The 27,571-nt window shown below is 31.6% G+C and overlaps 3 protein-coding genes across 3 annotated transcripts; 2 read left to right on the forward strand and 1 right to left on the reverse strand.

Moving 5' to 3' along the window:
* Positions 1 to 2,746: 2,746 nt before the first annotated feature.
* On the forward strand, positions 2,747 to 4,276 carry LOC107930200 (uncharacterized). The gene is made up of 3 exons (XM_016861790.2): positions 2,747 to 3,458; positions 3,544 to 3,795; positions 3,904 to 4,276. The coding sequence occupies exons 1-3, from the start codon at positions 3,102 to 3,104 to the stop codon at positions 4,180 to 4,182; spliced, it is 888 nt and encodes a 295-aa protein (XP_016717279.1). The 5' UTR covers positions 2,747 to 3,101; the 3' UTR covers positions 4,183 to 4,276.
* A 7,551-nt stretch (positions 4,277 to 11,827) lies between these two features.
* LOC107930288 (ATP-dependent zinc metalloprotease FTSH 11, chloroplastic/mitochondrial) lies at positions 11,828 to 18,321 on the forward strand. The gene is made up of 17 exons (XM_016861910.2): positions 11,828 to 12,612; positions 12,713 to 12,866; positions 13,093 to 13,185; positions 13,385 to 13,470; positions 13,588 to 13,711; positions 14,095 to 14,214; positions 14,649 to 14,699; positions 14,922 to 14,983; positions 15,125 to 15,182; positions 15,288 to 15,413; positions 15,524 to 15,604; positions 15,960 to 16,089; positions 16,182 to 16,330; positions 16,694 to 16,975; positions 17,118 to 17,207; positions 17,293 to 17,346; positions 17,799 to 18,321. Exons 1-17 carry the CDS (start codon positions 12,038 to 12,040, stop codon positions 17,949 to 17,951), a joined length of 2,388 nt encoding a protein of 795 aa, XP_016717399.2. The 5' UTR covers positions 11,828 to 12,037; the 3' UTR covers positions 17,952 to 18,321.
* Positions 18,322 to 19,463: 1,142 nt separating this feature from the next.
* On the reverse strand, positions 19,464 to 21,600 carry LOC107930169 (abscisic acid receptor PYL8). Its single transcript, XM_016861750.2, has 3 exons — positions 21,095 to 21,600; positions 20,047 to 20,262; positions 19,464 to 19,891 (listed from the first exon to the last, which is right to left on the reverse strand). Exons 1-3 carry the CDS (start codon positions 21,212 to 21,214, stop codon positions 19,655 to 19,657), a joined length of 573 nt encoding a protein of 190 aa, XP_016717239.1. The 5' UTR covers positions 21,215 to 21,600; the 3' UTR covers positions 19,464 to 19,654.
* Positions 21,601 to 27,571: the final 5,971 nt, after the last annotated feature.

Genomic DNA, 27,571 nt, shown 5'->3' on the forward strand with positions numbered 1-27,571 from the left:
TATCTAACTTGAGCTTTGTAATGGTGTACATCTCAAACTACTAACTATATAAATATAAGCAGTATCCTTAAAAAAAATGAGTAGAGAAATCAATTTTGAACAAATTAAAGTAAAAGAATTTGTATAATTGGGATTTTATTATACTGAAAGCAGAAAATCTCTGCTACAGATACATTTCACAGTTCATGCAAACCCCAATTCCTATAAAGATTCTTACCAAGAAACTCAAATCTATTAACTTTCTTCCCTATCAATCTAGGCCTGTACACTTTCCTTAACCTTCGCCAGCAAACCATCTCCATTAGCATGAGATATACCAAAAAGGCTGCAATTCCTGATTTCAACTCCCAATTGCTCTTCTGATATCACAAAGCTGAAAAATCAGTCTCCAAAGTTGTTTTGAGAAATCACATTGATCTCAGCTTCGCTGGAACAAAGTAAGCATGTACTTTCTGTATTCATGTCTCTACAAAGTAATCTCTATATCTTTAGTCTGAAGCCTGTTAATCACAACCATCCAAGCAATAATAGAGTGCTTGGGAATATGTAATGGAAACCAAATCATCTTTTGCCAAGTAACCTTCACTCCTTTATCCCTAATTTCCTCCCACAACTTGGTAGTTGAGATAATATTACTACCATCATATAGTCTTGAAATGATAAGAGCAGTCTTCTCTCTCATCTTGACTTGTCTTTTCAATTCCAACTATTTAAAGAATCAATAGTGACATCCCAAAAGCACTTATCTTTCAGAACATACTCCATAATGAATCCTCTCCAGCAAGAATCGCTTTAACATTCTGTAAAATTCAAGCCTTATTCCAATCTTCAAGTTTTTTCAAACCTAATTCACCCTGAGCTTTAGGTGAACAAATCTTATGCCAGCTAACTCTTGCACCAAAATACCTGGAACAGATATGACTAATCTTCTTAAGAACTCCTTTAGGCAAAAGAACCTGTCGGCACCAGTAAGCTTGAATATTGTAAATTACAACTTCAATTAACTGCAATATTCCAGCATAGCTTAGTTTCTCAGAAGACCAACTATTAGTTCTAGCTGTAATTTTCTCTATCAAAGGAGCACAATCTTTAGCAGTTAATTTCCTTGTAACCAACGAAACTCGCAACTATCTCTCAGGAAGCCTACCAAGCTGAAAACCAGTAACTCTTTTGATAATTTCCAACTCCTTTTTCAGAAATACCAGCAGAAAAAAGCTCATTCTTTGCCGCATTCAATTGCAAGCCAGAAAATAATAAAGCTCCTGCAAAATGCACCAAATACCCACCTCAAAATTAGCTGAACCTTTGGCTAAAACACAACAAAAAGTTAAATGAATATACCTGGAATTTCTTATCGCTAATTTCGCTCAATTAGTAATCCCCATACCTACGTCTCCTTTTGCTCAGTTGAGATAGTGAAGAAAATAAGAATGTTGATTGGATTACTAGGAATCTTCCTTAAAGTGACAAGTTTTTAGGTTCGGATAATCCTGTAATTTTCATCATCAAATCCCAAAGCTGAATGGATCTCTAAGCAATCAAGTGCTTTGCAACTAAACTCTTTGTCAATTTCTATGTGGCTTCAATCATTTTGCTTCCCAACACCTGAACAATTCCAAAAAATTCAACCCTATCATTAGAATTCAAGTACATCTCAATCTTTCCAGCTCTTTAATTTGGCCTCTACTAAAAGACAGGGTCCTTAACTGGCCATTGTATTCAAGATCCATTTTCAGTTCGTATCATGTCAGCTCTTCCACACTGTACATTCGCATTGTTCTCTATTCAACCATTATCATCTTCATCCTCTTCTTACTCTTCAATAATGTCAGTTGTTGTTTGGACATCCTTTTCAATGGCACAGTCTTTACCATATATCGTACTAAAAATTTTCAAATATGCAGTGTCCTATTCTTAAATTGGTTGTATTCTTATTACTCTACATACATATTTATATACAAATTATTAGATACCTTAAAGAATTCATTCCAAACTGCTTACTCATCTATCATCAATTTCTTTATGCTATATCATCCAAAACCGTTGGTGTGCTTGACATAGATCATGTCTCGTACAATTGACCACTCCTTATTAAATGCCTTTGACTATTGTCAATGTGAGGCTTAGCCTTGAAACTAACATTCTCTCAAGTAAAAGTAGATATACCATTGTCGAAAGTCAAAATCAACATTGCGACTACTTACACAGTACAATTCAGGAAGGCATTACACTAATATTTTGTCGTCCTCATCTGTCCGGTGTTCCCAAAGTATGGGAACTGTAAGTGCTCTTGTAAGACGGGGGGAGAGAAGCTCTCTCTTTCTCATGGTTCCCCTTTCCCCTCTTGTGTTGAGAACGAATGCCCCTAGTTGGGATATGGAAAAAGACTTACGTAGCTTCCAAGTCTAGTAAAACAAGTGTGGGGCGTGTAAGGATATATAGTACAGATATCTAAAACTATACAGCACTTGACGACAGTATCCCCAAAATTAATCAAAGGAAAGCTATGTACGTGTTGCAAACCTCGGTGAAAACATACACATATATATACATATCTCTTACACGTATAATAGGAGTATATATTCTGCTATTCATCAATGGTAATAGTAATAATATCGTGCGACAGCGTGGAGCACTGAAGCAAGGCTACGTCTGTGAAAATAAATATCTCCAATATCCATATCATTCTTTTAAAAAGGGTAAATAAGACAGATTAATGTTCCTCAATCCTCTCTCCATTTGTTTGCCATGTTTATTCTTTTCTCGGTTATCTCGATTGATTCGAGAGAGCAGCAAGACCAGAAGCAATTGAAACGCGCCATTTAACCAAATAGTTCCCCTTTTCCTACTGCCACGTGTTATAGACGACAAATATTCAGGACACGTATATACTCAGCCACGTCTCCCTCCTACACTTCGACCACTTCTCCTTCTCCTTATTCTCATTTCTCATTTCTTTTTCATTTTGATTTATCGACAAGAAAAGAACCCAAAACAAACTGATTACGCTTTTAATCTGAATAAAATTTTGATTTATCTTTCTTTTTTCTGGGGAAAGGGAAAAAAGAAGAAGAGAAGTTGAAGCGGTTCGTTTCAGAATCATGGTGAAACTAGCCTCAGCAAGAGAGAGTCGAACGTACGGTCCAAGGCTGGCTCAGAGCAGGGCCGAGTACATGAACGCAGGGCTATATTTGTTTTCAACCATTGTGTTAATTTGTGGTTTTGCAGCAGAGTTTTCAAGGGAACCCAGATCGGGTCTTGTTCTAATGCTTATTGCATTGGGTCTTATAATTTTGGTTAACATCCATGACCTTTTGGCTCATCTCGCCGGCATCGATTATCGTTTCACTTTGATGGGTTTCGATCCCCAGCTTGCTCTCGTTGAATTCTCTGTTCCACTGGTTCAAATCTTAGGCTCACTGCTTCTCTTTCTGGGAATTCTCTTCCTCTTCATTCAGGTTCACAAATCATTCCTAAAAAAAAAAAGGGCTACAAAATGGTAGATCATTTTGGAATACGATTGAATGAATTGTTTTGATGCAGGCGGAGAAAGGGTACGGGTTTTTTAAACTGGAGAGGCATGCTTTGGGAATGCTTGTTGCTGGACCGGTTTTATGGGTTGTTGGGTCGATTCATAACTCGTGTCAAATCTATGAGAGAGCCGATGCACATGTTCAAATCTTGCAACAGAGTGTCCACATCCCGTTTTTAATAGGCAGTGTATTGTTCATGGTGGGAGCTATTCTCAACGGCCGCGAGCAAACTGGAGTTATTCATCATGGTTTGCAATTGCTGGTAAGCTGATGTAGATAGTTTTTTATATAAAAAAGAACCAAGGAATGATTCATCATGGTTTAGGTTTTATTTTGCTTTGTAATTTGCAAATTGGGTGTAAAAATGCAGGGAAAAAGATGGGTGTGGTTAGGGATATGTGGGAGCGTAATGTTTATGATAGGGGGGTTGACGAATGTGGTAAAGGTGTTCAAGATGCGGCAAATGAACGGGATTAGGCTTGAGAAATTGCGTGGCGGAGCACAAAACGGGTTGATTGAAGGCAGGGAAGGGCAGGTGCCGCTCATTAGTGACGACGACCTGCGGAGGAAAATGGAAGTTGATGAGGTCAAAGCCGCCACTGCTGCCACGCCCACGCCTTACAAGGATGTGCTTCTTGCTCGGACTTGAATTTGAATTTTACACATACATATATATAATTAATTCAGAATTAGTGATCAGCTCCTTAATTAGTCGCTAAATAAAATATTATTCATTTCTTGTAGACGTTATTGCGAATCTCATCTTTCAAGCTATTTTCCCACAGAAAATATCTCGAAAATAGCACTTACCATTCTTATCATACCTTTTCCAAAATTTGTTTACCATATTTTTAACCCATTAGTTTTATTATAATAATAATAATAATAATAATAATTCTGTCAACAACAATAAAATTAATTTATAATTAAAGATTTAATTGAAAGCAATTAATAATAAAGCACGTGTATTATATTAAGGGATATAGATGCATTGTTGATTGTTTTTGTTATTTAACTTCAATTTTTATAACATTGAAGTCTACGTATGTATGTTTTATTAGTCTTTGATATTTCTTTAATTATCTTTCATTTTATGTTCTATTTTCGGGATTTTTTTATTAAATTCTAATAATGTTTTCTCCATGTTTTCAATATTCCGAGTCTCGTACTTTTTGAGAAGATTTTTTTTAGGAGAAGTTAACTTTTTTTTAAATGTTTTTGGGTCAAAAAGTGTTATTTAGATATTTCAATTTCACTGGTCAGTTGCCCAATAGATTATAATCTAGGAATTTTTAATTATTATTTTATTATATTCATAGTTATTATTTTATTCTAACTTTATCGCCGTTGAGTTGAATTTTATTACTACAATATTTAATTTTATTTTTATATCATCAGAGATAATCTCACAGTGATTTAATTATAATGTATTCTTTAAGGTAAAGTAATCTCAAATGCTCTAAAATTCATAATAAATAAAACCTTCAAATATAACACTTAATAAATACATAATTACACTTATATATAATAAAAAAATTAACCTTATGATTGAACCAATATGATTTGACGTAATTGCGGATTTAATTATTTTTGAAATTGTAAAACTTGTTTTTGTTATTAAAGTTGCACAACTATTGTATTATGGTGTGTTCAGTATTACTTTTAACAAGTATTTTAAATTCACCTATTATGTAATATTTTTTTAACTCATTTTAAGAATTTTTAAGGAAAAAGCTTCGAATCATTTTTATTTATTTAATTTATGTTTTACGATTCAGTGTTTGACTATACCAAATATTAGAGAAAAAGTTCTTAACAAAATTCCGCGTCAAATTTAATCTATTTTTTTTACAGAAAATTTTATTATTTCGTAATTTACTTTTGAAGTAAATATTTAATGATTTTTTAAAAATTTAATGATTTTTTTAGTTCTTTATAAAATACACATTACATGTGATTTTTTTTATAAAAACAAAAAATTAATTAAAATTTGAAAGCGGAGAACAAAAGTAATATAAGAATGATAAATAAATACAAATATGTTATAAAATAAATAGACTGAGAATAAAAAATAAAGTGAATGAGGGAGCAAAAAGAGAGCGTATTTTATTGATTAATTTAAAGTATATCAAAATTTATCTAGATCTTGACGGACATCTACTTAATAATATATTCATAACACTCCCCTTTGAATGTTCGTTGATAAATAGTGTGCCTTGTTAAAACCCTGTGGGATAAAAACTTAATGAAGAAAAAAGAGTACACAATAAGTTGCCTCGTTAAAAACCCAATGGGACAAAACTTTGGTTAAAGTAAAAGATATCACATACTTTCTCATATTCTATGTATTCAATCTTGAATACTAATTTTTCAAATGATTATTTGAATGCGCTTGCTAAGTATATATATCACCAATCTTTTGAAAGTTATGACTAAAGGAAAAACCGGGGGAAATATATTTTGATCTATTTAAGAATTTCAACAATAATTATAACGAACTTTAATCATGATCACTTTATAAAAATACAAATAGGTATTTTGGATTATTTTATAATCTTCTTTTAACTACTATTAACTAAGTCAATTTTACCACATATGTACAATTATTTTAATTTATATAAATGAAAAAATTCCCCATAATTTCAATATGTTTATGACATTCTAAATCCTTCAAGTATTTTAATATAAACTTTAATATATAGTGATTTATAAAAGTTTGTAACAACAACTATTAGACGCAAGTTAAATCTTTTATGAACTTCTAGTTTAATAATATATTTAAAGGTTATTATATCCACCACAAAAAAAAAATTATATCTTTTCATAATCAATGCTAGGGTTTAGCGAAAATTTTTATATTTTTATTCTGTTTTTGCAAAATTACTTTATTTGCAGTCTTACTGGCTTTATACCTTTAAATATTTGGACTATTGGTTCAAAAATTCCACAAATTTAATTACACTTGAGTTGCGTCTTTCTATTTTGACCAATTTATTACATATCTATATTTCTTAATAGATTTATTCAAGATCCTCCTTTTATTTAATTATTTCAACAATAATAATGCATGCAAAACCATTGTCAACCACTTTTATTATCGGTTCGATATTTTCTCAAAATGACATAACTTATCGAGATATCTTATTTTCACTATTTTAATCTTACCTAAATCTCTTCTGGAGTTTTACTTATTAGTTATGTCTTGGGTCTCTTCTAGAGCACTTGCCTCCACTATATGACCATTTAGAAAAAAAATCATTTTTGGAAATAATCAAAATTAAAATATTAGATGGTATATAATACTTGGTTAAGTTTGTAAATACATTTGACAGTTAACTTGTAATCAGTTATCTTTGTTGAACTTTTGGTTCAAATTACTCTCCCCTAACTCATTACAAGTTATTATTTCTCTCCCTCTAATGTCAAGAAAACTATCAAATCAAAATTGTAATTACAAATCATGTCATAATTGAATCTCCAATACATTCAAAACATCTAATAGTACAAAGAAACTTGTGATTAATATATATTCATAACTTTTTTTGAGGATTCACTCATTTTGTACATTGTGGTGGAGTAGTTGGAATATATTCGCACATACAAAAATTCAAATATGAGGAATATTTAGCTCTTAATCAAAAACTAATTGCAATATGGAGTATTTATAATTTATTAGTTTGATGCGTACAACACATAAATAAACATAATCTCATGTCGAAATAGGAAGTTTAGTTATCATAAGTAATGGTTTAGCTATTAGTTGGGGGCATTTGATAAATGATTCAAGTATATTGTTTTATGTGTGAACATGAACTATAGGATGTTCAACTTTTATCTTGATTGACATACAATATGTATTGAAAGCTTGGAACAAAACTCACTAACATAAGCAAGATAAATTGTTTTAATTGTATAATCTGAAATTAATCATTTAAACAAGCAATCTTGCAAACGACAGGTTGCGAGTTAATAATGCATGTGATTATTTTGTAGATGCATATACCAAAATTATATAATGTCAAAATCATCAGCATGGTGGATGAATGAGCCTATATTTATTTCAGAAATGTAAGACATTAAATCTCAACTTTAGCTAGTGAGTTTCTAGCAATCAATTTTTATTTAGAACAAGTAACAAATGATAATATTTTTAAAAAAAATTAAAGAATCATCTGGTTTTTTTAATGAATGTCCATATGAATTCTCAATTAATTTTTACTATCATATATGATCCAAAATGGTCTAACTGGTTACGCCAAGTAGTAAATTCATCTATATCAGTAAACTCCTGGTTTACTTTAACAGGTGTTCAATTATACTAAATTGTAACAAATTAATAATTTTACTATAATTCATTTTACTTTGTATCCACATTGTAATGGCCAATTTTTGACCCAAGCAAAAAATAAAATCCACATAACCAAATTCCAAGTCCATTTACAATGTTAAACAGCCCAAAAATCAAAACTACCCAATTACAATAACTAAACCTACCCAAACCCAATACCCAAAACCAGCCCAAATTAGAACTACCCAAACCTAAGCAATTTTCAGCAAAGAAAAGTGATGATGAACCCTAGCCGTCACCCCACCTTGGCCACCTACGCCACTACCAGTCGTCTACCACCAGCACACCCACTTGCCTCCACCACTCTATACCTGCAAAAGAAGACAAAAAAAAGGACAGCAAAGAAAAACACCAAAAAATAAAATTCTTTGTATTTTTTCTTTGGATTTTGGGCTATATAAAAGCCCTATGTTCCTTGTGCCAGGGGGGGGAATCGATTGTATTTTGGAGAGAAGAGATTGTATTAGAGGGGGTTGTATTACAGAGATTTTTGGGAGAAATCAAAAGGAGAAAACAAGTTCAAAAGGGAAAGAGGGAAGGAACTTACCGGTGTTCAGTTTTCCAACATCGTGGACGACCGAGGAAGCCACCGCCGAAGATCGGTGTCCGGAAACCGAATGGATTCTTGAGTTCTAGGTGCTTCTCATTAATTTTTGAAGGTTTTTGGGTCGTTTTAACCCAAATCCGGGCTCTACTCGAGAAGAGAAGCGAAAAAAAGGCCTCGGAAGATTTTCCGGCCATCGTAGACGGCGACGCGCCGTCGGTGGCCGGTGACCGGCGTGACGGTTGATGGCCGGTCCGATGACCGGAGGAGGGGAAGGGTTGAGAGAGTTGAGAGCCTTCTCTCTATTTTGAAAATTGAATGTAGGGTGGTAGGGTGATGTTTTAGCTCTTTTTTTTTGTTGTTTTTTTTTTAAAAAGGTTTTTTTTTATGATAAAGAAAAAAAAGAAAATAAAGTATGGTTTTAATTAATAATAAAACAAAATAGTATGTGGAAGTAGTTTTAATTAACAATAAAACAAAATAGTATGGGGAAATAGTTTTAATTAACAATAAAACAAAATAGCATGGGGAGTGTTTTTGATTATAATAAAACAAAGTAACATGGGGGGAGTGGAATCAGTTTTTTGCTTAGGACCATGCATGTTACTTTTAATTGGGTAATTTACGCAATTGGTTACCTCCTTTGTGCTAGCCTTCAATCGGGCCATATTTAAGTTTTTTATATTATTTTAAATTGGCCCTGCAGTCTGTGTGCTATTTCGATTTGCCCCATTTGCGCGGTATTTTAAGATTTGGGGCATTTTTAATTTTAGATCTCGGACATTTATACGCAATTAATTTTAGCCCAAAATTCTGTTTCAATAATTTGTTTTACTTGTAAGTTATCTCTTGGATTTTGTTTCTTCTCTCAATTAAGTTTCAGTTATTCTTTTTAGAATAAACATGTTTCTACATATTATTTTGATTTCATATTTTTGTAATTATTATTTTTCCCTTTTCTTTTTTTACGTGCATACCTGTTTATATGAAATACCTTTATATTATTATTACTACTATATGTATATATTTATAATATTACTAATAGTTTATTTTTTACATTATTATGTATATACCATGTAAATATTTTAATATTATATTATGTATACACTTTATATATATATATCTTTTAATATTGTATTTTTATTGTTTTGCATATGCCCTAATATTATATCGTTTATATATATATTTTTATTTCCCATATTATATTACTTTATATATTTTTTAACTATATCATGTATATGCTACTACTATATATCTATTTATGTAGTATTATTAATAGTTGTTTCTAATATTATGATTATTTTTAATATGTATATATTATGTATTTACCTTCAATAATATATATCGTATATTTCTAATACTATTATGTTATTACTACTATTATATTATTATTATATTTTTACCCATTACTCTTAAAATACACTTATTTTACCTTTTACTCTTCACTCACTATATATATTGTTTACTTATCTATATATTCACATACATATATATAATTTCACACATCATTCCAAAATTTTTACTTGTAATATTACTATTAATATTATTATCTTCACTATACAATCGTTCTTTAGTCTTACATAATGATTGTTTATTTATTACTAGTTTTTTTTAATCTCGAATATTTCCTAGCTTATTCGTTATTGTCTTTTTATTCGTTTTATTCATTTATTTGTTACCTCGAAATAAGATTTTTTGCAAAGAAGGCAATGCTTGGTGTTTGGAAATTTCGAGAAAGCAGTGCCCTAACTTATTGGGTTGCCACTTTTCTCGTTGAATTCGAATAATTAAGTACCCTTATAAGTTTTTTTTAGAGATTTTCTAAATGCAAGCCACTATCTTAGAATTTTAAAGCAATATGTTCTAACTTATTGGATATAGCGTTTTGCTGTTTCGAGATAAGAATTTCAAAAAAGGGATAACTTAATGTCAATACTTTAACGCTAGTGAATCCCAATTTTCAAAGTTAAAATATTTTAAAGAGGACTACATCTTAAATTTTTTTCTTTCGACATTAAAGACATTTGATAATCAATTAGGTACCAATTTTTGGGCGTTACGAGGGTGCTAATCCTTCCTCGTATGTAACCGATTCCTGAACCCGTTCTTTTATTTCGTGGACCAAAACTAATGATTTTAAAACAAAATATTTTAAAGGTGATCCAATCACACCTAAAAAGATTGGTGGCGACTCCCGTTTTCGTTTTTAAAATCAATTATCATTTTCCAAAACTCGATTTGAAAATGGTTTCGACACACATATAAGTGCTATTGTGACATTTACTACTGGAAATGTCTAAATCGATGTGAAGATTATAATGCCACTAAGTCAACAAAATAAATATAATTTCTAAATAATTATATGCAATATTCGCTTCAGGAAATATGCAAAAATCTTCAAAGATCTAAAAAAAAAATTACAATTTCAGGTGCATCCAACCATAACGAGCTTTAGATAGAATTATCATATTCTATTACTCATATTTTTCTTTTAAATTATTCCACAATTTAATTAAATATTTTATAGTCAAATATTTTGCTTTCAACCCTTTAACAGGGATGATGATAAAAAAAGATCACAAAGATTATCACAGTCAATTCAATTTAATAACAAGTGTAATCAATAATTCAATCCTCTTTTGATTCATATGAAATATAATTTTCCTCATTCACAATCTCAATACGAAATCCATTATGAATATCTTTTAACAATCATAATATATTAATATATTAGCTCTTTTGGAGCTTTCGACTAATTTTTACTACCAAATATTGAAATAATATTTGTTTGTTTTAGTATCAAATAAGATAAATATTAATAAAAACAAAATATTTAGGCATACGCTACATATGTGACAAATAATCTTTCATATCACATTCATAACATAAGTTATCTTTTATCTTTTAAAGAGTTATCTTGAGAACTTTCATTGTTTTCTTATTTATTATTATGTTCCACCTTTTAGTGGTTTATAATTATATATTTTTTAGTTTCTTTATGTTTGCATTCACTCCGCGGAATGCAATAAATCTAGTAAGACAGACTTCTAAACGTCTCCATTAATTCTTTATTTTATAATCATTATTGCAAACATGCGTGGATTTCAAAACAAAATCTATCTATTTATGTTGTCATGATTAATCTCTAATTATAATAAACATGATATAATAAATAAATTATAGTAAAATATACATGAAAATAGAAGTGATTAAAGGCTTTAATAATTATTCATAGTGTGCAGGCCTTAATTGAATATTAAAATTGTATTAATAACATAACTACTAAAATTTAAAGTATATCAAGATTTATTTATTGAGATTTATCGAGATGTTATGTAGGTAGACATCCTAGCATATTCATAACAAAATATTATTTATTGAGCTTATATTATAAGTATTATTAGTTTGATTTTAGAAATGGAAAAAAGAAAAAAAAATGAAGTTAAATGGTGAATGGAGATAAGGGGTGTAACTTTGAGTTGCACTCGTTCCTTTCCTTCGTCCGAATGATCTGGTGGCCGTGGGTGGCTCTTCTTAACTTGTTTTTGCTTTTGATTCAAGGCTGAAGACGAAGAAGAAGCCCCAAATCTTCTCTCGTTAAACCCTGAAGCAATGATCCTCTCCCTTTCTCTCTTCTGCCCCCATCACCCTTGTCTTTCTTCTCCTCTTCCTATCCCACGCTTTCACCCTCCTCCTCCTTCCCTCTCTTTCAACCCCACTCCCTTTTGCCCTCCTCCACTTTTCCTTTTTTCCCGATTGCATCCCCGTCCTTTTTCAATCCCTTGCTCATTGCACCCCGACAATGTTAACTCCGATTCCAAATTGGATTCTCATCTTGAACCTTCCATCCCTTTGGTTTCGGATGTTGATGGATTTGAGAATGCGGCCGAGGGGTTTGAAGCGAATAACATCAATGAGGAACCTGAGAATGCAGTGGACAACAATGGGCAGAGTGATGAATTGGCGGGAGATAAAGGGCCCAAAACCAAAATCCCTGTCATGGTGTTTTTTATGGGAATTTGGGCTATGATAAAGAATGGAATGGACAAGTTAGCTTTGGATTGGTTCAGTTGGTGGCCGTTTTGGCGTCAGGAGAAACGTCTTGACCGCTTGATTGCCGAAGCCGATGTCAATCCCAAAGATGCCGCTAAACAAAGCGCTTTGCTAGCTGAGCTTAACAAGCACAGGTTTCCTTTCAACTTCTTTATTGTTGATAAATTTCGAAGCATTTTCTTTTTTTTTTTTTTGGATCCCTCTGATTTTTATTATTAAAAAAAAAAAAAACAGTCCCGAGTCCGTGATTAAGCGATTTGAACAAAGGGATCATGCGGTAGACAGTAGAGGAGTTGCCGAATATCTTCGAGCGTTGGTAGTCACTAATGCCATTGCTGAATATCTTCCGGATGAACACGCTGGAAAGCCTTCTTGTCTTCCTACTTTGGTAAGAATGGCGCTACTTCGTGGCTTTGCTTTAATATTTGCATTTTGATTCAGCTTTTCAATTACTTTAATATTGTCAAACTTGGTCGAACAGATGTAATGTCTTTGACATTTGACTTCTGTTGGACGTATCAATTGGTGGATAAGTAGTTCTATACAAGTCTATGCTTTCTTATCACCGAAAGACTTAGAATATCTGATTTGGTCGATTAAAATTTAAAATGCAGTTGCAAGAATTAAAGCAGCGTGCATCTGGGAATGTGGATGAGCCCTTCTTAAGCCCAGGAATTTCTCAGAAGCATCCGTTGCAAGTCGTGATGGTAAGTCTCCTTAGTTTACTGTTTGTGTGGGAGACAATATGGTTTTCATGTTACACTTTTTGGATTAGTTGATGCTTGTACTACAATATGCGGAGTTGTGGACTATATAACTTGTCCACAACTTGGATTCATCTTCTCTCTCTCCTTAGATCCCTTTGTCAACCAATTTGATAGCAGTTCTGTTTTCTTTTTTTGTTAGGTTGATCCTAAAGTTTCAAACAGATCACGATTTGCACAAGAGCTTATTTCAACTATCTTGTTCACGGTTGCTGTTGGATTGGTTTGGTATGGATTCTGTGATTGTTGTTGTACTCCCTCTCTCTACCTTTTTCTTTGTTGAACTGCCCAGTCCTTGCTTTAACTTCCTGTAGTTCATTTTGTTAACATGAAAGCTGTTTTCAGGTTAATGGGTGCTGCTGCACTTCAGAAGTATGTAGGAAGCTTGGGTGGAATAGGAACTTCAGGTGTTGGATCAAGTTCCTCATATGCCCCCAAAGAATTGAACAAAGAAGTGATGCCTGAGAAGGCAAGTATCCTATGCTTCTGCTAGCTGTCTAAATTGAGTAGACTATGACATTGAGTTGCATTTGAAGACTTCATTTCTGTTTTCAGTATGCATAGATGGAATGGTTTAAGTAGATTATATTGGACTAGATGAGTAAGAAATGCAAATTTTGAGCACCGCCTGAATAATTGGAAAGTGTTCATGACTAGTGAGAAAATATTATAATTTGGTATCCTTATTAGATAAATGATGATCAAGAGCCTGTTCTGCTGACTATGCAAGTGAAATGCAGCTTTAGTTTTGGTATGGATGGGCTAGGGTTTAGGTCCCAGGGCCATTTACTGGAAATCTAGTAGATAATCCTGAACCTTGTTTTCTTTTCCTATTTAATACTTTATTTGCAGAATGTTAAAACATTTAAGGATGTCAAAGGCTGTGATGATGCAAAACAAGAGCTTGAGGAAGTAGTGGAGTACCTTAAAAACCCATCAAAGTTCACCCGCCTTGGGGGAAAGCTGCCAAAGGTTTGTGCAAGATAATATGGTTTTCGAAATACATCTCATTCTTTCTGTCTCCATTTGTTGCACTTGCTTGTGGATCTCTGTATTTCAGATTTTACTAAGGGCATCCTATAAAATAGGAATAAAATAGAAAAGATGTCAGTGACATCTATGCTAGGAGAACCAAATATATCAAGAAATTGCCCGAAGTCCTGTCAGCTCGTGTCGTAGGTGGGGAATTATAGATTCTAGGTTCTGCTTCTGAAGCTTTCCTTTATAGAGGAGAGAAAATAACAAGTGATTTAGGTTTTTTTTCCATTGTTTGGTCCATAGTGAATGATTGTGCATCTATTAGAACAACAAATTCTGAAATTAGTATCCTATGATTCATTTACTTCCAGAGTCTAAGGCTTTTTTGCTTTAATCTTAAGGCTGTAACATTCACAACTAAATTGCAGGGAATCCTTTTGACTGGAGCTCCTGGAACTGGAAAAACTTTGCTGGCCAAGGTAATGTTTCGTTTTTTATTCTCACTTATCTTCACTTACATATGTTGGGGTCTTTTTGTGCACTACATCTCAATTTAACCACCACAAAGAAAAGCTTATTTTGCTGCTAGTGGTTCAACACAAAGAAAAACTTATCTTCACTTACATATGTCGGGGTCTTTGAAGTATGTTGCATATGATCATATACATATAATAATGGAATTGGTTTATGTCACCCTGAAGGCTATTGCTGGGGAAGCTGGGGTACCTTTCTTCTATAGAGCAGGATCTGCATTTGAGGAAATGTAAGCCACCCTCTTGTTTCATCTTTGCTTGGCCACCCTTTTCTATAGATTTCCATGTGCTTATTGTATCCCATAAGGTTGGTTCTGGGGATTATGCAGCATTATAGGTATCTTGTCTGACATTCTCTATCTCTATGGCAGGTTTGTTGGTGTTGGTGCTCGGCGTGTGAGATCCCTTTTCCAAGCAGCTAAGCAAAAGGTTGATGCTCATAATTACTAGGTTGTGGGGATTATTTTGTTTGCTTGATACATTGTCCATCATGCCTTCTGGCCATGCCATTCAACAACATTTCATATTTTATAGGCTCCTTGCATCATTTTCATTGATGAAATAGATGCTATTGGATCCACACGAAAACAATGGGAAGGCCACACCAAAAAAACACTGCATCAGCTGCTAGTTGAAATGGATGGTTTTGAACAGAATGAGGTATATTTCAAAAGTTCGTAATAACGTTAATTCTGTATATTTCAAAAGTTTGTAATATCAGTAATTCCTTTTTTCATTTTCAATTTGTTTAATCTCTATCTATCTTATAGGGAATAATTCTGATGGCTGCAACAAATCTACCTGATATTCTTGATCCAGCTTTGACAAGACCTGGTAGATTTGATAGGCATGTAAGTGCTCCAATCATTAGTGTTTTGTTGAGGCTTGGGTGTTTGGTACTATATGCTCAAAGTTGTTCTTAGAGGAACCAACGATGACAAATAGAGTTGGTTCCTTAAGACTTAATCAGAGTATCCTCTGCCCTCACCTTCCTGCATCATGCTGCTGAAGGTTTTTGCTCATTGTTAGAAGTTGTGCTCTGATTTTGTGGATACTTTAGTCACTGAATTGTTCAGTACACAAAATTGCTTTCACAAGGGCTAAGTAATTTGGCTGTGGACTATTGTTAGTCTTGTAGGCTAGATATTTTCTTTTTTCATGTTCTATTCTCTTTTATAGAGAAGACTCATACAGCCCGTCTTTTAGATCGTTGTCCCTAATCCAGATGTAAGAGGCCGTCAAGAGATTTTGGATCTCTACCTACATGATAAACCTTTATCTGATGACGTAGATGTTAAAGCAATTGCTCGTGGTACTCCTGGATTCAATGGAGCAGGTAAGCTTTTCTGCATAAACCAAAACAGGTTTGTGTGAACAAACATTCAGATCTTCTTTATTATAACTTTTTCCCATTATTCTGTCAATCAGATCTAGCAAACTTGGTGAATATTGCTGCAATTAAAGCTGCAGTTGAAGGTGCAAATAAATTGACTGCTTCACAGTTGGAGCATGCTAAAGATAGGATACTCATGGGTACTGAACGTAAAACAATGTTTTTATCAGAAGAGTCAAAGAAGGTATTGACATTTTCTAGTAAAACTTTGGGTGTGGAATTCAGGTTGTGGTTGGTTGTATGAAGTGAATCATTGTGCAAATGAAAATGTAAAAGGACCATAATGATAACAAGATTACCCAAGAAAAATTTCCTAGTTCAGGATATGCAGATAAATGACCAAGAAACTTTAATGTAAGAAGTCCCTTGATGCAATTCACTGCCAGTTGTTTAATAGAGTTAGTTTTTAGCTGCAACTAGGCTGCATTTTGGTTCCTATTTGTGGACTATGTCAGCGTAGAAATTACTTCGTTAGGTTTTCAAGATAATCTTTTTTGTTATCTGAACTGGAGCATCCTTACTTGCTGACATTATTACACAACTTCAGCTCACTGCTTTTCATGAGAGTGGCCATGCAATTGTCGCTTTCAACACTGAAGGTGCACATCCAATCCACAAGGCTACAATCATGCCCCGTGGATCTGCTCTGGGAATGGTAACCCAATTGCCATCAGATGATGAGACGTCAATCAGCAAGAAGCAATTATTAGCTCTTCTTGATGTTTGTATGGGAGGAAGAGTTGCGGAAGAACTCGTTTTCGGCCAGGACCATGTCACAACTGGAGCAAGAAGTGATCTGCAGACGGCTACAGAGCTTGCTAAGTATATGGTATGTTTCAAAGTCTCCTTTTATCCATAATTCCCTGTTTCTGTATGCCTTTCCAGTTCATGGTAAAATATATTTATGGAACAATAAGGAAAGAATTAGCCAAAACTGGGCAATATCTAATGGCTTTCACTTACAATGCCAGGTATCAAATTGTGGGATGAGTGATGCAATTGGACCAGTTAATATTAAAGAGCGACCAAGTTCAGAAATGCAGTCTCGCATTGATGCTGAAGTATGTTTATGCAAGCTAGAGTTCTGATAAGCAAAAATGTCTTTTTCAGTCTTAATTTTTTTCTTTTTTTTAAATTGTTGTGCAGGTTGTAAAGCTTCTAAGAGAAGCATATGATCGTGTGACAACCCTGTTAAAAAAGGTAAGTTCATGAAACCCTCTCTTTTTTTTTGGTCAAGGAATAAGAAACCATATTATAGCAAATAACTATATATGATATTTGGACTAGGGTATGAGCATCTTCATACCCATTTTCGAAATATGTGAGACACTAGGTACTTTGAGAAGAATGAAGAGGTTAGCAACATAGAGAAATAATTACAATGAAACCTGAATCGTAGTCTCCTAGCATCTAAAATTTTAGGAATATGTTTGAAGAAATTCTATTTCAATGGTGTAATTTTTAAAATCACATCTTACCTTGCCAGTAGAAAAGAGAAATGACTCTTGAAAATCAAAATTTCTTTTAAGGGTATTTGAGGTTACTAGAGTTAAACCCAGGTAACTAAAAATCTATCACTCTTGTCAAAAAATCACATGTCTATTAGCTGCAAATACATTAGTTTAACACATTGCTATTTGACATATTTTCAGCACGAGAAGGCATTGCACGCATTAGCAAATGCACTTTTGGAGTACGAAACACTAAGTGCAGAAGAAATAAAGCGCATTCTTCTCCCACATCGGGAAGGAGGCTTTCCCGAACAGCAAGAACAACAGGAAGAGGGGGAGCTAGTATTGGCGTAAACTACAACTTGACAATCTGCATGATTGTAGGGGAAGCTCTGTATAGTGTATTTGAAGCAGCAGAGGTAATTTATTTATATAATTTCTTTCAATTCTTTGCCCCACCATTGTCATAAGATGTGTGTTATGGAAACTCTGGTTAAGAGACCGTGCAAATCCATCATCCTGATTCCCTGTCATAATATGCTAATGCCACTTTTAAATGTCCAGCAACACCTAAGACTACTAATTCAACATAGAACTTGTACCATTTGTGAAATCATGTATTATTTTGACTCTTACCCCCCATTTCCGGGGCCAAATTTTGAACTATGTAGGCATAATTTGACCTTTTCTCACTAATGAGAAAAAGTCCATATTTAGTTCCCAAGTCTCATTCTTCTAAAATTTTGGTACGTTGTATCTAAATATCATGGTGGTCAGTAGCATTCCGATGTCAAAATTGGATTGGACCAGTTAGTTAATCGAAAACCGGAGAAGTGTTGAATGGTTAAAAAACTAATTTAAGAACTGTTTGAAGTTTAAATATTACATTTCGCTGTAATATATGAAATAAATGTTTAAAGTTTTCGTATTATTTATTTGTGCTTATTAATTTTTTCTTTTAAAAGAAAAAGGTATTTTGTAATGGTTGAACCAACCATTCAATTGAACAACTTGAGAACCAATGGCTTGATTGGTTCAGTTTTTACAACATTGTTGATATATAGTTTTGATCTTAAATTGGTCCCAAGTGGTTTAAGCAATATGTTTTGGTACGTTTTAGTCAACTATTAACTTGTACTGCACATTGGTTGGTACAAGTCTTTAACTAATTTTTAATATATTTTCATCTAAATTATTTTTTATTTTTATAAGTATATTTGAAAATAAAATAATTTAATTAAGTTTAATAACTTAACTAATACATTTTTAAAACAATAGTGGGTATGGTAGAGAATGAGTTCGCATAATTTGAACTTGTGATTGAACTAATCAAACTTCTGATTTAGATGTTCTTTAATTACTTATTTTTTTTAATTAAGTTTAATCTAATAAATTGAGAGATTTATGAATAATAACGTATTTTTTGGTCTGACACTAATAGGCATTAATATTGACATATTATTTCTAAGTTTATCATATATTAAAAATATTTTTCATATATTATATATACATGCAATTATACATCTATAAAATTTTAAAAGTACTAATTATCTTGATTTGAATAAAACGTCAAACACGGCGTTAAACAACGTTACAACATCCTCACCCCTAATATTATATAAAAAATAATAATAATCATAATAATGATATTTAATTGAAAACCATTTAAATGTGAAGATTACAAAATAAATCTTTAGTAGAAGAGTTTATTTTATCAAATTTAAAATTAATCTACATTCATGTCAACATTTAGATGGATTTTATTAACATTGTAATTAATTTCATATACATACAAATACTCAATATTTTAGGGCTCTAAATCAGTGGATTCACTTGCTTTTGTAAGGAGTTTGTGAAATCGAAAGCTTAAAATCATAGTTGAATATATATAAAATACGAGCGTCAAAATATTTCAACAAAAATGAAAAACTAAATATGTTCCTTGAAGCAAACGAAACTCCAGCAGATAACAGACTGGGAAACAGAAGGAATGCAATGATATGTGTTGTAAATAGAAGAGGGAAGACCCACAATTGGCACTCCATCTATAGAGCCCTTTATCTTTCAGCTCCCAACTTTCGAATATCGATCCGTTCAGTCCGGTCCTGCATTGCCAGCCCCTCCGACACATCTGCAAGTGATTTGAGATTGCATTTGATCAATGCTTCAACAAAGAAACATGTTTCATCTTTGGTATTACCCTCCGGCACATCCACCACGAAGGATTCGATCACTAGTGTCCCAGGTCTTCCATCTATCATCTCTGGATGGACTGATATGATAGAAGAGTAGTTCTGTATCCAAAAGAATAAATTGAAGATCCAATGACTTAGTTGCAGGCTTTTTAATAATGCTTATACAATCAACAACTATCTTCATCTATAAACACCAAGGGAATGCATTAAATTGCTTACTTCATGTAGGATGAACTAAAATGATAGAGAAAAACCTGAAGTCGGTGATCCCCACCGATAATCCTTATGCTTAGGATATGCTCATTATCATCTAGGAGTTCCAGTCTTTCGGTACTCGTAGTCGCCGGGAGTCCCGACTTGACATCCACTTCTCTAAGACTCCCAATTTCAAGGTTTCCTGGCGCCACACACCGGCTGACAAAGGGTTTATACTTCTGAGGTTCATCAAATCTTCTCACCAAAGACCATACCTGTAATGAAACAAAGCAATTTATGCATATTCTTGAAAATGAAAACTGAAAACACCAAGTATCCGGACATGAATATGATATTAGACCGACCCTTTAAATATACGAAAATGAACTGTATCATACCCGTATTTGAAATGATGATAGATACCAAATTCAAAAGAAAAAGAAAGAGCTAAAATTATGGAAAAATGCATTGTTTGTAATCTACAGGATCAGAATATCCACTATTAGTTATTCTTGCCATTTTTCTGGCATATTCTTCTTCCACTGAACCCCTCTAAAATACAAACCATTCATTTCGTAAGTCCAAATTGGACTAAAATAAAAATCATTTTGTAGACCATTCCTTTTAGTTCAACTAAATCTTAATCCCCATTGTTCCTAAAAGTAGCATCTATGTATACCATCCAAATGAATAACTCAAATCAATCAAAACCCACATACTCGTTCACATGGTTTCAGTCACGAAAGTCTTGTAAAGGGGTTGAAATTTTCTCAGAAAATGTTCTTCTTCTCTTTTGGCCAATAGAAAATGTTGATAATAAGAAGGATCACAAATCCAGGATTTAGCATTACAAAAGCATCTGAGAAGCAAATAAGAGTATTTCTTAATATCAGATTTCAAGATAATTCATATGAAAAATGAAAACGCAGATCAAGAGTTAATCGTACTCAAGAAGAATTCGTCAAAACATTGAAAAACTCAACTCAGCGAAGATGAAAAAACAAACAACTAGAAAAAGAAAATCAATGATCTTTATTTGTAAATAAATCAAAAACAAAATTTAAAAGAAGACGCTTAACGAGAAAAAAAAAAAGGAGAGAGCGTAACCAGAGGAAGAGGAGCTTTGATGAGCTTAACAAGAGCTGAACTACACTGATTCTCTCCAGCCTCATGCCTGTGATGCCTCTTTATATACTCAGTCGCCGCCGCACTGCTACTCACGTTCATTTCCCCCCTCTTCTTCTTATTATCCGTCACTTCTCTCTTTTTACGAAATTTAAGAAAAAAAAAACTCAACCGGTTCTGGTTTGCCGGCGGGAAGCACTCCGATCAGCGACCAAAAACTGTTTTATCTGAGGAGTATTAAAGAAGAGGCTGTAAATCATCGCCATTGAAAAGGAAGAAGAAAAGCTAAGGCTACTCCATATCATCTATCTCATCATCTGACAAATGATAAACATATTTTAATATGATAAAAAAGAATCGAACGAATTTATAAAAATCAAAACAAAATACTTGAATTTTATTTTATTTTTATTTGCTGATCAGCATTCAGCTGAGCTTAGCTTAATGTTATTATTACGAGAGCTGCCATAGCTTTTGTCCGCTTCTGCTTTTGTCGTTTCTGTTACTTCCCTTTGTGTTAAAAACACACCGAAACTAACTTTGCCATGCCGCCTCCAATTCTAAACTAACCTTATTTTCCAGGTCTAATTTTGGTTTTAGTCCTCTATTATTTAAGATTTAATCCTCTACCTTAATTTGACATAATTTGTAGCTCCAAATTAATAATCCCATTTAATAATGTTAAAATATTAACATGAATTTTTTTTACTGTTGTTAGATCATTAAAGTCGCATTTTAATTTTTTTTTGGTAATTTCCTTATTCATCTTATTGTGTATATTTGATATTCATGATTGTCTATATTAACAATACTGTTTTCAATGTTTGAACTCATATTCTCTCATTGAGAGCGCAATGTATCTTACTGTCACATAAACTCTTATTATATTTAGTACAAATTACATTTTTTTTGATAGATTAGTAAAAGTTAGATATTAAATAATATTATTATACACATTGTAATTAATTTCATTATATTATCATTTAAAAAAATTGAAACATTGATATTTATAATTTTTTAATATGTAACCACAAACATAATTTATAATATTTGTAAATTTATTATAATATTTTTTTATAAATTATTGGTAATTTATATATTATATAATATTTAAATATGATGCTTACTAATAACATTGTCCACAAAACTAGCTAAGAACAAATTCAGATAATAAAAACTATTCTTGCTAAACCACTCTAGCCAGTTTGACACCTAAAAATATTTTTAAATTAAAAAAAATGATTCCAAGTTTAAATAAATTAAAAAGGACTAATCAAATTAGAGAAATAATCTAGCTTAACAATTTAATTTTTTATTTAAATCTTTATATATAATTGATATATAGTCTAGTCAAACAAATTTTGGCTCTTCCATAAATCATCCTTAACAAAAGAAAATTTTATTAATACCAAAGAGATTGGATTAATTTCTTTCTTGAGAATAAGATTAAATTATTTCAAATAATTAAAACTTCCTTTTCTCTCAATACAACTGATTTAATTTCAATCTCTAAGGTTGAACCAAAATACATATCCTAAGAGAAATCTTAGCCAAAATATGAGAACTACATGTAGTACAAGCTGTTTGCTATAATCCTCATTTACCAAAGATTATGAAGAATGTTGAATCTAATATAGAGCATGACCAGCTGATTGAATTTTAGTTCGATTAGCTTGGGTATTGTTGTTAATGTAGGAGGATGTGAGTTTAAGTGCGCTAAAGCGTATTATCCTCTTATTCATGAGTTGGAGAGGAGCTATAAATAGTTATAAATATTGTGTCAAAAAGAATATATATGATCAGAACTTATAATCAAATTGTTCGAAAAAAAATAGAGACGGGGAGAGAGAGAGCATCACTTCCTTCCTTTTGGATTGGTTAAACTCTTGGATTTATGTCCTATTTTTCCTTATCTTTTAGGCTTATTTTTATAGCTTGTAATAAGCTGGATGCTTGGTGTTTCAACACATACTCTTTATTTATGTCTTTGGAATGCATGCTTTTTTATCTATATGCTTGACAATTGGAAATGCATATTGATAGGGGAGCATTTAGTCTTTTGAGTTTGTGATTTTTGAAGAAGATTACTGATAGGGATATGTTATTCACTGATATATGCTTATTGATTAATATATGAGATTGTAAGATTTATTTGCTACATAAATTTGTCAAAATATTAAAAAGGGAGAATTGTTGGAATATTGTTTGCCTAATTCAATGTTGCAACATAAATTGTGATAGGAATAGCTTAAATATAGCCTCTATCACACAGGTTGCAACATGAGTTTCAACAGAAAGTATGACAAACAATTTAAGTTTTTAGAGGTTGGCAATTTTGACTTGCATCAATGTAACGAGTAGTTTTGCACTTCGAAATATGCAACAAATGTAAGATTTTGTTGGAAAAAATAATTAGATAAATTTACATAAAATTCATGCGTAAAAGTGTTTTCGGTTTTTTTATGCTTTTGCATACATTATTTCCTTTGTTATTTTCTACTTCAGTTATTACTTAGCACACTTTTGAATACTCAAAATCAACAAAAAGGAAGAAGATAAAGTCAACCATGAAGTTTTAGATTTGAAAATCAAGGCTACTAATTAATCATACCATTGTGGAGAGAGATGCTAGTGATAATGATTTTGTTGTTGAAAGTAAGAGATAGAAATCTTGAAGTAGAGGAAGGTGAAGGAAAAGGAAGATAATAAGAAGGTGGTGGAAGAGAGTAAAGAAAAAAGGAGGAAGGGGAAGAAGAAGAAGAAAGAGGAGGAAAAGAAGCTAATTATGTTATTAGTTTTTGTACTATGCCTAAGTTGTGAATTCAATCGCTATACTTTAATTTGGTTAATTTTAATTCTATATTTTTTTGAGTTTTGAAATTTTAGTCATACAATAACAGTATTTTTGTTAGGTCAAATTCTGTTATTAGTCTCATATTATGCATAACTTGTGGATTTAATCCATATTCTTCAATTTGGTCATTTTTAATTTCTATACTTTTTTGAATTTTATAATTTCAACCACAATTCAAATGGTAGCTATTAAATCCACTATCTAAAATGATAAAACTTTTCTATGAATATTATGTGAAAATAACAAGTTGGCATGGCATTATATGCATATGATAATACATTTGCCACATAATAATTTTAAAATAGCATAATTTAACGGCTGCTGTTTAATTGGGATTGAAATTATAAAATTAAAAAAAGTACACAAGCTAAAGTTGACCAAATTAGAATAAAGAGACTAAATCCACAGTTTGCATACAATACAAGGACTCATAGCAAAATATAACCTAAAAATAATTTTAATTTACTTCCATTATATAATTAATAAAAGTTTTCATCACTACCAACTTAACAAAAATTATAGTATAAATAAGTTTAAAGTTAGATAATTAAATATTTTTCAAAACATATAAAATTTAATATTTTTAACAGTAACTAATATTCTTTACAAATTTTAATTTAGAAGAAAATGCCTATATAATGAAATGTTATCTCACTTATTTTTAATTTACTAATTTCTTATCTACAATACTTTTTACTTTTATTTAATAATTTTTAATATAAAATAGGTTTTTTTTTCCGAATGATCAAAATGATATATTATTTGTGTAATTTACTTTTTTTTTATTTTTTTTATTTTTTGTTTAAATATTGTTACTTTTAATATAATATAAGTTCTTATCATATTTGCGTTTAGAATTGCTTATAGTCTCTCCTTAACCTTTAAATAGGAAGATAATGCGTTTCAGCACACACTTTGTAACAATGTTGATGTCAATCGAATTAAAACTCAATCAGTGGCATATGTAGGGAGGCTGACAGGGGCCTCGGCCCCCTTAAAATGGAAAGTTATCCATTTATGCCATTTAGAAATTTTAAACTTTTAAATTAATAAATATAAAATTACACTTTAACACTTAAAAATGAAAAAAATTCAATTTAATCATTTAAAAATTATAAAAATATAAACTATTAAAAATTACAATTTAATTCTTACCCCTAAATTTTTTTTCTTCAATTAACCTAAATATTGTTTTATTCAACGCTATTGTTATGTGTAGTGAATTCTAGTACAATTTTAATTAATTGATTAAAAGACACCTGGTATTAAATGCAGGATGGTAATAAATAGTTTTCTAATTTACAAGTTTATACAATTAGAGACGCGTTCTGAAAAGCTTTGAAAAAACAGTTCAAACGAAAATGATTGAGGAAAAAAAAAGAGTATATCTCATATTCTCATGTCCCACCTAACTCGATCAACAAGTCAAACAAAAAAATCAATCCAATTCCATTTGATTTAAGTGATTTTGGTTTAATTTAATTATAGATTCTATATTTCAATTTTTTTTATAAAAATAATTAAAAATTTTAATTAAATACAAAAATATATGAGAAATAAATTAAATATGAAATAGGCTGAAAGTTACTATACACGTTCGTTTGATTAATTTGTGGCACAACTCTCACTTTTTGTTACCAATCAATCATGAATTTTTAAATATATTAACTTTTTAGTGATGTTGGTGGTATTGATATAAATTTTTAATAAAATACTCATACTTTCTATTATTCATGAAATAAATAATAATGATTTTTAATGATGCCGTTTAATATATTGACAACACCGATAAATCTTTTTGAAAAAAATAAAGGTCATATAAAAACTGTAAAAAAAAAAAAGAAGAAAATTTACATTAGAGAGCGGTTCATGACCAATCTTCACTTGGACGAAAACATCAGACCCAAAAAAAGGTAAATTTAAATGTGTTTAAATGTGTTTTTTTTGGGTACTATAACCTGTACACCACCGCGTATGAACTCCCAGGTCTCACTTTTATTGCTCCATTCGCATTTATTTTAATCCAAATTTTCTAACCATCTTCTGACTCCTTTGTCGCTCACCTTGATTTGCAGCCTCAATATTCCTCAACCACCCCAAACTATTATCTTCCACACAAATGACACAATAGTTTCCATTTCCAAATAGTACTACGTTCCTCTGTTTCCCTAATTTTCAGCAATACTATTCCAAATCACGCTGAAATCACCTGTCTTACCCTGGTCCATCAACCAAACTTGCAATAAGTCTTAAGTCAAAGAGTGTAGAAATCAACAAAAATAAAAATTCCTACCCATAAATATAAAATTTTGTAATTATCCACTAGTGTGAGAGTAGATTAAGGTTAAATAAAGAGTTATATCGAGTTAATTGTTAAATAAAATTATTCTCTAATAAAGTTCCGTAAATGTAAGATTAATAAATCTTATATGCATTAATAAAATTGTCTTATTCTAACTCTTGCTTTAACAACAAATAGAAAAATTTTCTTCATCATCCATGAAAAAGTAAAGCGAAAGTGAATAAACAACCCCGCCATCTTCCTCCCCAATGCAAACTAATATGTGTTGCTAAATATGGAATCCATCCTTTGGCTGAAGCCAGTTAACTCTTGGGATTTCTTCAACTATTTGTAAACCATACACACTGGTATCACTTCTATGGAGAAGAAAAGAAGCTACCTTTGTTCTTTTGCTAAACTTTGCTATTAGTCCCTGTCCTATATCTAAGTTATGTTTAGTTAATTTTAGCCCCTACATTTCAAATTGGTATGCTTGTACTTTTTCAATTTTAAAATTCTAGTCCTAACACAAGCTGTGGCAATTAATTTTTTTTACTAAATTATATTATTAGTCACGTACTATTATGTATAAAATTGTAGATTTAGTCTATATTATCTAATTTGATCATTCTTAGTTCTTATATATTTTGAAATTTCAATCTTGACATAAATGATAATTGTTAAATCGATTAATTAACTTTTTTGTTAATAATTTGTGGAAATAGCAATCTAACATAGTATTACACGGATGATAATAAGTTACCGCATAAAATGATATAAATAATAGAACTTAGTTTAAATAATTTAATAGCTATAATTTGGTAAGGACTAAAATTTCAAGTTTTGAAAAGTATCAAAATTAAAAATGACCAAATTAAAATATAAAGATTAAATCAATAGTTCATAGAGTAATAGCAAAATTTAACATTTTTCTCAAATTTCTTTAATAGACATAGTAATGGATTGTTTATTGCGTGGAACATGGAACTGAAAAAGTGAACCACTTTGTCTTCCACTTCAGCTCTCATTGTTTCAGATTTGAAACACACCCATTGCTTTATGTTGATGGTGGAAAGCTGGAGACCTTACCTCCATTTAGTTCAACTCAACTCAAGGCCTTCAAATTAATATAAGTTATTTGTTCCTAATAAGTTTTTTTCCAACCAGATTTTGAAAAAGTGGCACATCTTCAGAGCTCAAATTAAGCTAAACATCAATGGCATCTTGCTGATACTATTAGAAATATCTTGGGAAATGACTCCCACCAAAAGAATCTAATGAAAACTGGGATTCTAACAAAGAATAATTTTATTTTTGATATATG

This window comes from Gossypium hirsutum, chromosome A09 (assembly GCF_007990345.1).
Source record: "Gossypium hirsutum isolate 1008001.06 chromosome A09, Gossypium_hirsutum_v2.1, whole genome shotgun sequence".
NCBI classification, from domain to species: domain Eukaryota; kingdom Viridiplantae; phylum Streptophyta; class Magnoliopsida; order Malvales; family Malvaceae; genus Gossypium; species Gossypium hirsutum.